The following is a 17,871-nucleotide window of genomic DNA, read 5'->3' as shown; positions in this document are numbered from 1 at the left end:
TTAAAAATAAAATATTCCATACGAGGCAATTGTGTTTTGTTATTTAGAATTCTTGTGTTAATCGCCGCGTTCGAAATAAATTATCTCACGAGATTTTGGAAAGCAAACATACGTATGTCATCCAGTAGAGATTTAAAACAGTCGCTTGGAGCTATCTGAAAGGTGAATTATGAAAACTATGTTTAGTTATAAGGAAAGCAAATGATTCTATGAAATTTTACTTGTTCTTAAATCAAAAAATGTTAATAATAGTTTAGTTTAAATGGTAGAAATGTAAAGTATTAGCGAGGCGGTGTTATATTCGGTTCAGTTAACACACAAATAAATGAAAGGCTAATTGTGGATGTAAGGCTTTATTGTCTGGCGGCCATTAGGCACAGCTTGCAAATTGTACAAATTTACACCTGGGAAGCTCACGATCAACAATCACAAACTTGGCGGAGTTGCAGCGCTGGTGGGGAGACCGGACCCTGGAACAGTTTAAGAACATTATTACCTCATGTGTAATACACATCATTAAACCCTTAGCACTCATTACTTTGTTTTTCTCATTGATTTAGTGGGACTGGAATGTTGTTTTAAACTCTTGATTAATGAAATCTATTTTTTTGTATGTCGACTGGGTAGTTCTTGACTATCTTTCCACCTGTTTGAAGTCGTAGGCGGTGAACGCACTGTCTCGGTAACTAATTTAATTATGAAATCATTGTAATATTTTTGACTGCTAATTTTTCGGATTGTACACTTTTGATATCATATCATTTTAACCGACGTTGAAAAGGGATGTTCTGTCTAAGTTTTCGTATGATATTTGTTAGTCATATTTTTTTATTAACAAGTAATATGATATTATTCAAGACCCTACATATATTATTAAGCACTTTCTCATTGTCTTTGAAACAAAGCACCAACTTTGTAGTAAAATCGGATTAAAAATCTACAGAACTAATAAAATAAGATTGTTGAGCTAAATGGAGCTAACGATATATGTTGAGTGAAGTCGCTTTTAAATTGATATCAAAAATTGCCTACTCGAGGACGATACAAACATATCAGCACTAAGCTAAGTGTCTAATGCAATTAAGACAAGCCTCGTCTACTCTAAGAGACAATATCTCATCTACTCGATGCATTTTTATATGAGAACATGTTGAACGCAAGGGACGGTAGCTGATAGTTTATCTAGAATGCCACTACTAAGTGCATCTTAATCAAACAGGAAACCTTTCATACATCCTCAGCCAACTTCAGACTATGCGACAAGAGGTATTTGGATATTGAGATTGAACAGAGACCATTTCTTTGGTAGACTGCCTGCAACAAGCGGGAATCATCTCGCAGCTAGGCTTATGCGTGCAACCTGGTATGGCTCCCACTGGGATGTAGTCCCCGCAGATAGCGTTAGCTAGGCATTTCGGTATCATGAAACATGGTGGCTCATGTCGGCAGATCTTGTTCTTTGGTTGTATCTGTGTACTGACACTCTCCTTCGCAGTCAGTAGTATATATTGCCTGGAGCAGAGTGGTATTTCTGGGCACTTGGGCTTGTGAATGCAGGAGTTATTCTCGTTAGAGTGCGTCCCCAACAGGCATTGAGGTACTTTATTGCAGGAAGGTACGTGAATACACGAATTATGTAGCCTTGGATCGTATTTGGCTTTATAGCATCCGTGAACGACCTCACAAGGAGGGTTGTGATTACAAACACTTTGAATTACTTTCTCTGTGACAAATTCTGGCAGACATTGCTTTATATCAGCGTACGGTGGATGGTACTGACTGGATTGTTCGTTTGATGGTTTAATGTCCTTTGAAAGTTTAATTTTTCGACACATTTGCACGAAACTACATTTTTTTTGGTGTGTAACAGGCCAAAAGTTTCCTGGTACTTCAACTTTGGGGGGAGGTAAGCTCAGGCATCCGTTTATTAAAATACACGGTGGATTATGAATACACAATATTTCACCGTTATATTTACGTGTAAGTAAGCCAGCGATTTTGTCGTGATTTTCTTGACAAGTCTTCTCTACGTCCTTTTGTATCTGAGCATCCAAGGTCTCTGGTTTCTTATTCTTTTTGTCGTCATAACATTTACAAATAAAATTAGATGCCTTGGTTTTTTTCTTCTTAACTTCCTTTTTGTCAGTAGGACTTGAAGTAATTGATTCGCCTGATAAGTTTTCCAGGAACTTAGAAAGATTTCCTTTATTACTGCCTTTAGCGATATTAGTGTCATTAGGCATATTCGTGTCATTACTCATATTCGTGTTATTAGTCATAATCATGTCGTTTAAATTTTTGCAGGTTTCAGGATTACAAGGCTCCAGAGGTTTTTTACAAGAGCACGGTTTTATAATTCAGTGGGTAGGTTCATTTTCTCCTTAATTGAATTCCAAAGTATCGATGGGGTCGTGTCTAAGTGCAGGTCAGATTTCGCTTGACAAGACGTGGATGTTAAAACCTGGTAAGGTTTCATTAGCTGGGATTTTGAAGGAAACTGTTGTTGTTGACTTCTTGATGTATCTTTTTGAATGACGCATTCATTTCTAATTTTACTCTGAAGCCTTTCTTTAGTCACATCTTTATTTCTTTTAACTTTACGCTTATTGATAATTTCAATTTCAGAATCTGATGAACAATAATTATTTTCAAAACAGTCCTCTGTACAATTTTGTTGCATCGTAGAATCGATTTTAGTTACAGATACAGGGTGTATGGAATACGGGATAGGAAACCTATGTATGTTCTGATTCACGGCATACACTGGATGAAGCGGCATGACGTTACGTTCTCTCTTTTTACTCGATCTCCGTCGTTTACAATATGGACAGCAAGTTTGTTTGTTAATATCAGTCCTGTTTGTTTTGTTGTCTTCCTCGATAATCATCATGGGCTTGTTACAGTTATGAGAGCGTCTGAATATAGTAGAGAGACACGGTATGACCTTGTCACGTAAAATAGATTTAGAATAACACCACCTCGTCAAGTTCGACAGGCTTTGATCACCGCAATTTTTAATTTTTCTTTCTAACATTTCATCGCTTTGGTTTAAGCGACGTTTGAAACAGTTTCTTGCTGTTTTACATTTGATTTTATTTTTCTATGCTTCGTTAAATTTTCTCTATCTCTGTGGGGACTTTTTGAGCTTGTGTGTATACTGTTTCTTCTTGCTACTGGCGTGATAGACGCTGAAGTCTCTTTCGGGCTTATCAAACTGTGTTTCATCTCGAACTAAACTCTTAAATGAAAATTTAGAACTCTCGAATTGTACTTCGTTTGGATTTTCGAAATCTGAGCTATCCGAGTGCCTTTCGACGTGACTTGGATCGGATCTTCTGAAGAAATTTTCTATGCAGTTTTCATACATTTTGAATATTCTATTAAATTCATTTATAGTAAAAGTTACATTCACATTTTTTATATTTATTTTTTTTTTAAATTGAAATCAATATTATCAATTACATTTTTATTTCAAATTTTAGCTAAAATTTTGCTGTCAATTCCGCATGACGTTAATTATTTCTCGAAATGAATACAGATCTTTAAACAAAGGAGTTCTTATTTAAATTATTCGTAAAATCTGAATGACATTGTAGAATTCTGCATTTTAATCAAGGGACGCAATTACGATGACCTAATTACCACTCCATATTTCTATAGAATAGTAGTTTTATTGTTGTCAACGTGAATGGAGCTCGGTGGACCGTTACTCGTTTCACGGGGAGGCATTAAAACAAAGCGTTGGGGTACGCGCGTTTTATTATTATAGAAATTAAACGCCGAATTAATATGCATAGGTGATACGTCATGCTGGAAACACTGAGCTCGAAATGAAGGGGGCCTGTAGCCCGTACGATGAGAATTGATCTTTGACTTGGTTCTCGCAACTTGGTTTCGAAGTACTATTATAAATATATTGATATTTTTGGAAAGTTAATGCAAACTAATAATTTATATTCATTTGATGATATTCTTCAGAATTAATACATTTATATCAGAAACGTATGTGCTTTAACGTTTGTCAAAACTGAATGCGGTCAATGTTCAAATACATCGAGTCGCGCTTTAAAACTAAGCAACGTCACACTGAAATAATAGGCAAGAAAAAAATATACCCAAGGTGAATGCCAACGCACGTTAAGGTTTTTGAGTAATGAATCGTCCGAAAGGGTTCATATTAATGTAATAGGGGTGCAACCCTCCGTAATCATAGGTGATCTGACGCTATGTCCTTTTTTATCCTATAAATTAAACCCAGGACCTCTATTAAGTTTCGGACAAACCCGTTGTTATTCTTTTTGTGTCTTCTCTTGATTTCGATGGTTAAAATACTGATTTATATCTAAGCAAGCTTTGTACAATTAAATGCTATTAAAATTACTATACATTAGGAAGGATTTGTATTATATCCTCTCGTGTAATAAAGTAACGTTAGAGTTTTTATATTTATAAATGTTAGTTATTCTAAATTATTATTTAAAAAATGCATCTCGTACTTCGATATATTGTACTTAACGTTTGGCTGTAACTGATATGGATTCCTGATGGTTAAACACGACCTTGAGTATGATGACCGTTTAATAACAGCGAAGTGACCAAATCTTACATCCTCATAGGATTTTAAATCGTAAATATATTACGCTATGGTTTATATTCTATCGCCTCGGGTTATTTTTAAACATAAGGAAGGATTAATCGACATATGTGGTTCCACACATGTTCTCTAAAGTACTGAAGATGAACCAGATTTTTATACAATTGCAGTTTTTATGTTGATACCCCGCAGTGATCGCGTTGTCCTAGAAAATAAACTAGCCACTTTAATTAGCCTCATAAACAATGTGAACGTTAAAATAATATAAACCTTATTGTCGTCATATAGAGTTTAAAATTCTCTCTGTCACAGTTTTACAGTTCGGTCAATTGAATGTTCGAGATTGATACGAATGAAAACTTAATTAATAATATTTCTAATTATCATGTGGAGCGTTCTTATGTTTTGTTTTGTATGCTATGATGTTCATGGCTGACGAACAAATTGAAGCGAACCGAACCGAACCGAACCGAACCGAACCGAACTGATAATGCTTTTCTATCAAACCGCACTTCACTATAATAAATCTAGACATATTTTTATAATATTTATTTCGTCAGTGATATTTTTTTTGATGAGATGACAAAATAAGGATTATATTTTAAAGATTCTATCAACAAAACATACTGGTTAAGGGAAATCTGAATAAATTATTTTCAATATTTAATTCGTGTATTACAATGCCTTTGTAGTACTTACGTACACTTTCAATGTATTCGCTAAAACTAAACATATCACATATATATATATAAATAACAAAATAAACATGGCGTCATCGCAAAATCATTTTATTGTATTAAAATTCCTCGTATACTAGCTGTGTCAATGACTTTGTCTGAGATCGTATTAGAATTTTAATGAGCCATGTTTTATGTATGTCATTTTTTTTATCCGTTATGGGCTGGCTCTGACGTTATCAAACTTAAGGTGTTTAATACCGAGAGCGGTTTAAGTTTCACAATAAAATCGCCTCCAATGTTTATACGCCATGCTGAGTCAACTAGCGATGATTATAGACGTCTAGTGTTTGTATATCATTGGGAGGACCATGATAGTATAGATCAATGATTATTCTATTGCGGTATATATTGAAAATTAAACAGCAATGAAACTAATATATTCTTTATTAATGTATTAAGTTATAATTGACAAGGAACTATACGCGCTAAGTATATACAAAAACGTTTTAAATGTAAGTGAGATACAATCTCAAATAATTTGTACTTAATGTTTTTCATATAGGTAGGTAGTTTAATAAAATTTCGAAATAACTGACTAAAACTCATAGTATCTATTGATATTATCAGTTCAATGGCTGTTGAAATAATAATATATATTTTAGTATAAAGCTAGATGTAATTTTTTTGCATTTGTATGGAGATATATAAAAAATTGTGATGTAAATTTTATTGTTAATTTTGACATAGCATTCAATGTAATTATTTTATTTGAGAGATATAGGTAGTATAGCGAAAAATATATGAGCAAATATATGTTATTTTAAATATAAACAGCGTGTGCGGCAGGTGCTATCGATAGGTACGTAGTAACATGAAAAAAAATCATTTCAATAAAAACCTTAAATTATTTGTCTGTCCTTGATTGTCCCAGGTGATGTGTACACCTTTATCTGGCTATGGCAGTTCTGTACCTCTCCGATAGACATTAATATATTAAATGTTAGATTTTATATATATATCATAGCAATATGATAATTGGAATAGCAAAAAAAAAAACAATTTGGAATTCAAACGTCAGGACGTCAATCGCGAATTTAATTTGATTGGACAGGCTCCCTCGGGAAGAGGTGAGGATTCCCGAAATAGGGGAAATCAGGGAAAATAAAACTTTTATCCCATCACATGTGTTCCGTCCAGTCGAAGTTGAGCTCCTGTCGCAAGTTATCGCCGTACATCCGACACGTATTATTGTGATTTCGTTGTGATTTAGCGGGTTTTTCTCTGTCGGTTATGTCGGAGGGTTGGTAACCAATCGTGAGTCGATGTCGATTGATTGGTATAGGGCGATTTGGCAATGCACCCTTGTGGGGGTGAGTTTTATTACCGCTGCGTGTGGGATGTGGGCTGGACGGGCTAATGTGTGATTCGCGAGAGATTCGCGCAACCTCAGACGGCAGAACCCGACGATAATAATAATATTATAAGTTCCCACAAAATGAAACATTATGTAATTCAATTACAAATAATTTATTCACTCCATACGTAATCTTATTCTTCGCTCTATTTAATATTAGCATATCTAAGTGAAGTCCCGGGATTTGTAAACTCGCGTGATGCTCCCGTATTTGAATCTTAAATGTGTATTAACATAAAAATTGTGTGTCGTATGTATGTTTGCATTGTTGCTGATTTTTCTCACGACATTCAAATTTACATGCCCATAGTATTCGGTTAGATCGATTGTGAATATCGTTTCCGACGACCGGCGATTTAAATAAGGATATTTATCAAATGATTCATAAATAAATAACAAGTTTTATTTTGCTATTATTCCTTATAGAAATAATATGAAGATAACGTTTATAATCTTACATCAATATTACGTTATATATATGAAACTTTTATTTGTTACACTTTTAAGGAAATTGACACTGATAATAACATATTTTGTAATTAATAACAGCTTTTTTGAATCAAAAAATAAATCGTAATCACAGCTTACTATTTGAGTTAACTGTTAATCTTAACTTTTAACGAGCCACTTTTACAGCATCCCAGTAGTTTAATATATTATTTAACGTACATAACTCTACATTATCTTTAGTACACAGGATTTCCTTCTAGGGTCTGAACTACGTTTGTAGTTAAGGTGTCTATAAAATGTTCTGCCTATATTTTTTGCTGTCATAAATTCAGTAGTAATCTGCTACAGAACAAACATAAATCATCTTAAGAATTCATAATTATTACTGGTATCTTGTACACACTTAATTCATTAACTATAAATACAATGTAACAATGATTTGTTTTTAATAATTTTCAATTCTTTCCTCAGTTATAATAATATAATATACTAAAATTTTATGCCGCATGTATGTAATAGTTTCAGTAATTTTGTATTTATGATTCACAAAAGCCAGTTTTTCCGAGATCATAAGTTTATATAGAATATATTAAATTAATTTTAATGTGTTTATCCTTAAAGAATATGACATGTAATGTTAAAAACACATTTGGTTTCTGTAAATCTTAGGCACAATTTGAATCACCAAAAAGTTTTTTATAGTTTGTTTCGTTCTGTCTGTATCATAAAATAAGCAGTACGCTATGAACATACTCCCAGATATATAGAGCACAAAAAAAAAAAAAAAACAAAAGCATTCCATACATATACGAAATGCAAGCTATTAATGGAACAAAAATTTCATATATCACGGCAGATGTTACAGAAACAAACAAATTTTTTATAAGTTTATTATAATGACAATAATTTCGGCGGAGATTAAAAAAAAACTGACCCCAGCACAAAATTTTTTCCAAGTTAGATTTAAGTGGCCAGAAAAAATGTTAGGGATCGAATTAAAAGTGTATGCAAATTAAGAGAAGCCGAGCACGAAATATTGTATTAAAACCAGTTGAAGGGTTGGTTAAAACTTGTTTTTGTGTATTAAAAAAAAATCTTAACAAGGCCGTTTTTATACACACGTTAGCTGTTAGTCGAAACTTCATCTGGGCTCTTCGACTACGTAATGTAGAGTTATAAGTTGCACTTTCATTTATTTATGAAATTTCATATTAAGTTTTTGGATAAGCCTATTTTGTCCGATTTGTTGGTTTGCTATTTTGGAGATCCACCAGAACACCGGTCCAATGGGACGGACATATCAAAAAGCTTTTTTAATTAATAATCCTTTCATAAAAATATATTATTTAAAACGATGGCATTAAAATTATCAGTTAGTAAAAATATCACAGAAATATATGTATATTTACACACGCATTATCTGAATGCATTATTTGTAAGAATATTCTAAATATAATAAATTCTTATAATTGAAGAGGAGCGTAGCAATGAAGGAAAATTCATTCAGAAATAATGAACCAAATTAAAAGGGGTAAAGAAATTACTAAACCGGGACTGCCGTAGGTTAATGAGAATTTGTAAATAAATTAATTCATAGCAAACTGTTTTATGATGACGTGTTTTATCAGACTCCAGCGAGAGCGGACCTAAGAGGAAAATGTCTCGTCGCGTCACTGGGCCGTTTAATTGGACGAGACTCTGTTACACTACATTCTTATTGGTTCTTGTTGGTATTATGATATCTTAATTTAAATATAAACGCTTTTTAAACATTGTCCATACGTATATTTTATATATTTAGCTCATAGCTGTAACTGTCTTCGGGGACAATTAATTTATGTTATCCTGTTTTTGGTTAAAGAGACATTTATTTATATATAATACTAGGCTTAATGTAACTTTTTAAAGTCACGTTCTTTTGTAAACAGTCGCTTAAAGTTCAAATAGACATCATATAACACAAACTACTATTTGCACCAGTGCAGTAGAAAAGACCAGAGAGAACAAATTCGCAAGTAGACCATTTGATCAATTATCAAATAATATTATATTGCATGTGTTTATAAGACTTACTTCATTTTATATACTAAAAATAACTACTAGTAAGAGACAAAGTGAGAATGGCTGGGAAAGATTACAATAGAAGCGAAAGATAAAGGTCTTCTTTTTCATAAGTTAATATTTATAATATTCTTTCTATTCAGTAAATAGTGAAAAAATTATACACGGAATAAGGAAGTTTTTTTTGTTATTTTATCGGCTTAATGAACTTTCTGACACTTTTGTACAATGAGAAATACGTTGATCGCAAATGTGATATTGCCTGAAAATAGTAAGATATTAGTTTAAGTTTGTTACAATATGAAGAAGCGTTTATGTTAAATATTATCTTAGTCACAATACAGTCACAACTCTATTAAACAGAGTACCTCTGTGCGGACACAGTGGCAAGTGTTAGGGAAAAACCTATAAAACCACAACGGACGGCGACCGGTCGCTTTGTTAAACTAATTATAGCACGAAGTAAACAAAATTTAAACATGTTTACATATATATTATTTGTTAAATTTACTTCAGTATACTTTAGTTAAAAAAAATAAGTAATTTACTTCAGTAAAAAAAATACAGAAAGCACCCAAAATATATTTATTTAACTTAACACTTATTAAGGTAGAGTTAGAGAAACCAAATATTTCTTCAATTTTATGTTCGTTTGTTTGTTACATTTACCACAAGAAGTAAAGAACTTGTATGATTGGCTTATTTATATATATATAAAATTTTAGAAATTTAGTTCTCTATTCCACAACGAGACAATTATGACAAACACCGATGATAAATATTTATAAATAAATTACATAAAAAACATTTTTTTAAAACATAGTATATGAATTCGAACTTGGCCGATATATAAAACTATTGTGATCTCGCTCCGCGGATGTGATTTTTTTTTGTACCATGAAATTTTGGTTGAATGATGCCCGCATGTGTGGTTCTAGAGCATTCTTTGTTTTAAATTTTAAAGCGTTTATAAGAACAATAGACTTAATTGTTATCGGCGCCCCGCGAGTGTTCTTTGCATTCATTCTTTTATGTAAATTACTTTAGAGTCGATTTACTATTTGAGCCGACGATGCGGGCAGCTTGCACGTGTAACGGTCACATTCAACACACTAAATTATCAAACCACAAATATATCGATAATTAAATAGAAAAATAATTATTACGTGTACATTACATCGACTCGATTGCAGAATAATTTTAGTTAATTCTAATTGAATGGTCGTATAAAATTGTTAGAAATAAAAACAAATGTCTACTTATTATTCTGTAGTTGTAAAACTCTTAATATATTTGATACTATAGACACGGACGGCAATAAAAAGGTTGTAAATTCTATTTCTATTTTGGTGTCACTTATAAAAGTTTTACGATCGTAGAGATTTTAAACACATCGTACGCACTATCACCAAATTGGCTGTAAAATTGTGACCAGCTTTATAGGAAACGCTATAAAAATTATATTGGATATTGTTGTGTTTCAAAAGACATTTGCATTCTTCTCCATTTACATTGTGTTATTTTTTTTTTTAAATATAAACCAAATAGTTTCATCATTGGTGTGCAATTAGTGAAGCCGTCTCCGTACTTTTCGGGTTATCCAATAGGTTAAAAATAACAACAAATTTTATTGCTTTATATATATTTAAGTTGTATTTTCAATTAAGGAGTTAATTGAAAAATTTATCATCGATTCATAACAGCAATAAAATATTTTTTTATTAATATAATGGTTAGCTACAAGCCATTCCCAATTATCGGGTAAATTATATGCGTAAAAGTCAGTTACGCGATTAGCCGTCGTAACTTCTCCTATTCATATTATTATTGATAATTTTATTTGCTTTATATTGATCTATAAACATCATAAGCATTAATACGCTTGTAATACTAACTTTTGCGCGCAACTCCGCATGTCGAAAGATGCCGTTTACAGCGGTTTTTCTTTCGTATCACAAAATAGAATTGTTTAATCGTTTGAATATTGTTACAAAATTAAATATATTTTTATATTAATGTCTTGGACGAACCCACGCGGACGACCTCAAACCACCAACGAGGTATCATCACAATGTGATGACGGGACAAATAATTTATTTTATATATAGATAAACTTTATGTACAATTTCAAAGAGATCATTATAATAAATATTAATATGATCGGAATACTGTAAGAATTAAAATTATGAGATCCGTGTTAAATATAAAATATTGGATATAAAACGTTTACAGGACGGTAAATAATATTAAAACAGTTTGTGGTCCTTTACAACATGTGAATAGTAATTAGTTAAGAGGACACCTTTAAGGCTACTGATCAAAGGTGGAGACAATTCTTGATAAGAAGTTATTTATTTTTCTCATAAAACCTTGATACATACATTGTTCCTATACGAACGGTCGCTCCAATTTTATTATATATGTACAATAGTTTATTTACTATTGATCACAATTAAGCAAGTTTGGAAGCAAGTTCGGAATCGTCTGCCAGTCAACCAGATACAGGGTGCTCGTAAAAGGGACCTCTAATTTATTTTAATGATGCCACAGAACGTCCGTCCCATTTCATCGTGTGATTACAGACTCATAAGTTCAATTCATTTTATTATATATTATATACATTCATTGCCAACGTTTTACTTTTAATATCTTTTATAGTTGATTTAAAACTCGACGCTACAAATTTGTTATGTCGTTTATGTAGGTGTATTCATAAAGGTTTTTTTATTGTAACTTAAATTGCTTATATATATATATATATAAGCAATTTAATTTAATTTGTTATATATATATATTGAATTTTGTTATGTTATTAATAAAAATGTTTTTTTTTATTTTTGGTAATTGCGTAATCTACACTTAATTATATGAGTTTTAATGGCAGTGTATATTTTATTTAGTTATACCGTGGACACAAAACATAGTCTGTGAGATAACGCATGAGGTTGCATTCCGTCTAGCTTATACAATCTAAGTTCTAAACCGCTCAACTCTACTATAATTTTCTTGAATTCTTTTTCGTCTTATAATGAATGATTAGTTTTTATATCCTAGATGTTATTTCAACAAAAAGATTTAAACCGGCTTTTTCTCGATTTTTTTAAGTAACTCTATCTATTTTAATAATTTAATCTAACTCTATCTATTTTAATAATTTGTTATTAAAAAGTCACACTAAAGTCATATTAAAAATAACCATGCTTAATCAATTGCGATAAACAGACTATTTTGGATGATTTTATGGTTCTTAATTCCCGCCACGGAATCCTAAATATAGTCACAGATAAACCGACAAAGTTATTCAAAAACTTCTCTGTCATTTAGTCAAAGTTCCATTAAGATCGGCCCAGGCGCTCTGAAGATATCACGGACAAATAAGGATATCATTTAAGTGATCACATGCACTTGTGAGAATATATCTACATATAAATCTAGAACAGCCGGCCTGAATAGTTTTTGTCACAAATTTCATCAATCAAATCAGTAACATATAGATATTTTTATCATTCGGAACGATTCCGCGAGTGTTTCTATGTGTACTTAAAAATTATTGAATATGCATTATTTATGTACATTAACTTAACGAAACGTGAACTATACAATATACATGTAATATTATAATTTTAACAATGATTAATTGATCGGACGTCATTCGTGACCAGCATAATAGTTAGCGCAAATAGTAAGCTATAGCTGAGATTCCATTTTCCAAGTCAGTCAGTGAGTTTCGTCAAGGTCTGAACGACATTCCAACGCTGATGGCATCACCTATTATTATTTATTACATTGAACGCGAGAATCACATTATTAAAGAATAAGTCACGATTTAAGAATTTGGTAAACCATTGTCAATAGATTGCTCGTTTTTTGTTTTTGATTAAAAATTTTGTTAGGTTTTAAATTATGACAGATTTTTTTTTTATGTTTGTTTTTGAACACGTCGATTCTTACGATGCCGTTATTGTAATAGTAAAATTTTTGTTCCCCAATTCAATTGTGTCAAGCACATTATAAAGTAACGGCTTTAAGAGCTATCTTGTCTTTAGGTCACTACTTTTTTTATAAGAAATGCGGGTGAAATAATTAAAAGTCGCTAAAATAGTTTTATATTTTTTTTAATTTGAAACTTAATTAAGTATTATTTGCGATCATTGACATATATTGTGAGTCTAGCTGAAGTTTATGGCAACGTGAACACGGCAAGTTTGTCTGTAGATCATTGATTCGAGCGTACGATTGCCGTGCTGTAAATTTAATCGTTTGCATCGTCTAAACTCACCACAGAGATTGTAGTGTCATGTATACTGGGGGTATAGCAATATGTTGGCAATAGGAAGTTGTTACGTTAGTTTACAGACATTATATAAATCTGAATAGCATCCAATATAGCTACACAACTGAACCGGCCAGTTACTTAATGATTATCAATAAATCCAAAAATAGTGATTTTCATATAATATCGACTACTTCATTGCGTTAAATTATTTATATAGGAACCCACTCCGTGGATTTTCTGTAGATTACTTCTCTTTAAATTGTTTTACCGTCCGTCCGTCATTATGTTCGTCGTTTATTGTTGATACTAATTAGTGGACAAACTTATCCAGGATGTTTTGGAGAGTTTCCAGAACTGTATTATATCATTGGTCTATACTTTTCGGGAGCACTGAAAAAAGAAGGAAACAGCAACAGAGTCACGGCAGAAACTTTGTATTAACTTGAATAAAATAACAGAAAATAAAAATAGAAAAACCTGTTTGTTTATATCGTTATAATTTAGTGAATTATATGTGAATATTACTTAGTTGTAAATGATATAATTAAAGAGATGAAATCTATGTAATAGGAATTTTATTAACTTTAGGTTTTCAACTGATAAGATGTTAATTCATATTTGTACTATCTGTGAGGTTTTGTATATAATTTGTGTATTTCAATCCCCTCACGTAAGTTTCCGTAGTGTAGCGGTTATCACGTGTGCTTCACACGCACAAGGTCCCCGGTTCGATCCCGGGCGGAAACATTCTTTTTCTTCCATTTTTTAATAATCTAAAGATATATATATTTTTTTAAATTATATCGTGCGCAAGTTTTATACGAACGTTATTTTTGACGTAAAAACAAAAATCTTGAAAGAATACACCCGTGAATGGCAACAATTAACCTGCCAACGAATAACAGGTATTAAGAAATTGAAGCTGTCAACTAAGACAGTAACTATGGATATTCAGTTTAAATAAAGGTGGAAAGCGGTCAAGTGACTCACGCAACGCTACGGGGATAATACTGATTATCAAAAATATAAGTAGTAAACTTAAAGGAGTGCTTTACAGTTTACCGGTATCTTTTAAAGTCGTTATTTTGTATTATTAAATAAGTTTATATCTAAATAATTAGAAACTTCTAGATGATAACTAAGAAAACGGAAAATATATAACATAAAGAAATTAACCCTCCGTTTTGTGGTCGTCAAGAAAACCTTCGTTTCATAAGAAATAACATCCAGAATTTGCACTAAATCGTTGTTAAAAGTACATCCTTAATAGATAACATACATAAAACACCTGACATCAAACAGCGCTAATTCGACAACATTAATTATGCTGTCAATAATAAACATTTAACTTCTACATATAAATACAAAAAGAATTGCATTCAGCATTGTTAGGTTATTTATCTGTCAAAGCAAAAAAGAGACACAAAACAAGTGTATTGACGTAAACTGACATTATTGTTTATGGCTACAATGCTATGAAAGCATAGACACAGCTAACACTTAAACTATTTAAGAAATTTAATAGAATCGAATAGTCTCCTCAAGAACTTAAAATCTATTTTAATATAAATAATGTTAGTGACGAAATAAAAGATTATTCATGTGGCGGTACGATCGGATGTCGTGACGTCTTTAATTAAAAAGTCGTGTCGTATCGTGTCGTGTGCAATTCTTGCATTTAAATCTGATAGGAATATCATAAACGATTTTTTTTTCAAAATATTTATATCAAATTATATAACAATTTTAGAATTTAATTTTTATGTCGTTATCCGTTGAATAGGTTTACTTTAACATAGTACAAATGTAAACGTGTCAAGTATGTAGGTATGCGTGTATGTAAGAAAATATAAATTATTTTTATTAATTATGGACTAAAGTGTAATAGTTCAATAATGAAGCAATAACAAAGTTCTTTGAACTTTTTGCTGTGAACTTAATATGGCACGAATGCAATACGTTTAATATTATTTATGGCTGCACACTAAAAACCGTTACCTACCAAATAAAGATTCCCATTTAGTCACGTAACTTGCTGTAAAATGTTTAAACATTTGCCTTTTAAATGTCCCATAAATTAAAACTATATAAGAAATATGAATAAATGAAAAATTTATTTAGCTAGCAACATTTATATGAAATATTGATGAAGGGAATATTTTACATCGTTTTTGTAGTGAACGCTACTTTTAGTTACTTTTTCTCTCAAGATGTTCATACTTGTTTTGGTTTCGATAATTAAATGCAATTATTTCATTGATATAATTTTTATGTGTTGCTATTTACCATCACTTCCTACACCTGCAATTCGCCATCAACTTTTATGAACACATGTCCTGCGTGGCTCCAATTACGGCTATGCGATGCATTTCTTCGTCCCTCCTCTGTCTTATAATTGTACATTGCTGTAAACATGCTAAAGAATCAAGGCACAAAAAAGGAAAAAAATCGATTAATGTTTCATAAAATAAAATAATATTAAAATCAAAAATACCGTGTTTTAGGTAAAACACGACCTACTGAAAAGTCAAACATGTGTATGAATTCAATGTTTGTAATCCATTTATCAGTATGTAATAATGCGGGACTTGCTAATGTGTAAATATTTCTAACGGGCTAGCGGCTTAAAATACTAAATGAGTCTTGAATATTATACTATCTTGATAATACACGGTTTTCAACGAACATTAATAAGTGCCATTCAAATTTTTCTAATAACCGGTTTTAAAATATTAAATATTTCCCTAATGAAACTCAAACCGATTCGAATATGTTCGAATATGTTGACAGCAATAATATACTATTAAAAAATACATAGAATTTATATTTTTAACAAACTTCAAAAATGATCTTGGCCTCTGTCACTAAATTTTAATTTTTTTCGAATAAGACTTTTTTCGGATAGGAATAATTTTTGTTGGATCGAAAGATTAGGAAGAAAACTTATTGACACATTACTGTCAAATGTCAAAAGATTTCGGTGAATGTTTTTGTTATTTAATGAAAATGGCGTCATAGTGGTAAGTAACTTTTTAACTTAAGGCAATTATTATTTGCAATACTATTTCTACGTAATCTGTAGCACTGCAACGAGTACTTTTTGTAAACATCTCTCATAAATGATATTTTGCTTTTGTCCAATGTCACCAACGAGTACGCCATATAGAATTTATTATGTTTGTAATATGGAGTGGCGTGTGCGGTCCGCGCAGTCATTTCCCGATTTCGATGTCGCAATGAATTGGTAGTGCAGTACACGGGAAGATGTAAGATGAATATTTAACTATTTGTTCACAATACCGGTTGCTTTCCGTTACTATTGTAAATATGGCGTCTCAATGATAAATATCGAGGCATTTATGTTTACACAGACATATTCACTTGGAAGCTAAAAGAAATTGTTTTGATATAACATTAGTCTTTTGATTTTTCAGACTAGGTACTACTTGATTTATTACAGAATATATAATGATTATTATATAAAGGAAAGGATTTGGTTTTTATTTCTGTTTATTATATTTTCTATACTCGGTTAATTTCTTTAAAATTTACGAGTATTATAAAGTTTAAAAGTGAAGGACAAGTTGAGTCTAAACAAAAGGAAATTTTCTAAATTTGTAAACTTCTATTGACTCGAAGTAGGCAGAAAAAATTCTAATTTAGTATGCGAAATTATAATATTATATTGCACTGGAACAAATTAAAGCATAGCTTAAACACTAAGTGTCTTCAAAGATTTAAATAGCGATATAGTAAACAAATGTACGTTGTAAAGGACACACAAGTTTGAGAAGAAACAAATCAAGAACTTGATGATTTTATATTTTAAAACTTTAATAAAATGTCTAGAAATATGGTTTTCAACTGCCTTATCAGACAAAAATAATCTCTTAAAGTCGCAGGAATTGATCGATTTCAAGAATTAAAAGCTGCTTGTTATCACTGATTGCGTATTGCATATTAAAAACTGCCATTTCGTGAGTAATAATTACAGCTAGTCATTGAAACGTTTCCCAGAACATTATATCATCTAACATTCCTTGATACAATTGCTCAGTGAATTTTTTAATTTGAATAATAGAAATACAATACAAAGACTTATTTTAAATCAAAATTTTTGTGCACTTAAAGGAAAAAAAAATCAAGGTATCTATGATAAAAGATACATTGAGTTAAACGAAATAGCAATGTTATATCGAAGTCGCGGCTAATTATGTCGTTTATAAATGTTTTATGTACAAACTGACAGGGTACTGTTATATAGCAACAGCCAACGAGGAAGCGAGGAGACGGATAATTTTGGCTAATAGAATCCGATGTACAGGAAACTATTGTCAGGGTTTGATTGCACTTTGATTGTCTGTGGTAGTTTTTTGATTTTTGTTTTAAATATGGC

General features: G+C 31.3%; 1 protein-coding gene and 1 non-coding gene across 5 annotated transcripts in view; one reads left to right on the top strand and one right to left on the bottom strand.

The window, feature by feature from the left end:
* Window positions 1-337: 337 nt before the first annotated feature.
* Window positions 338-17,871, bottom strand: part of LOC116772715 (uncharacterized) — an 82,981-nt gene continuing 65,447 nt past the window's right edge. Inside the window, exons 1-2 of one of the 4 annotated variants that reach the window (XM_032664990.2) lie at window positions 1,225-3,527; window positions 338-470 (exon numbers count right to left, since the gene is read on the bottom strand). In XM_032664990.2, coding sequence (XP_032520881.2) covers window positions 1,248-2,285 — 1,038 coding nt within the window. In that variant the 5' untranslated portion in view covers window positions 2,286-3,527 and the 3' untranslated portion in view covers window positions 338-470; window positions 1,225-1,247. Of the gene's footprint in view, window positions 471-1,224; window positions 3,528-17,871 lie in introns of those variants that run through there. The other 3 variants (XM_061522175.1, XM_061522174.1, XR_009752778.1) reach the window with 3 other exon arrangements.
* Trnav-cac (transfer RNA valine (anticodon CAC)) lies at window positions 14,150-14,222 on the top strand. The gene has a single exon. It is a non-coding gene; the product is annotated as a tRNA-Val (tRNA).

This window comes from Danaus plexippus, chromosome 12, assembly GCF_018135715.1.
Source record: "Danaus plexippus chromosome 12, MEX_DaPlex, whole genome shotgun sequence".
Taxonomy (NCBI): Eukaryota; Metazoa; Arthropoda; class Insecta; order Lepidoptera; family Nymphalidae; genus Danaus; species Danaus plexippus.
Note: the sequence above shows the minus strand (reverse complement) of the source record. Positions and strands in the feature narration are given on the sequence as shown.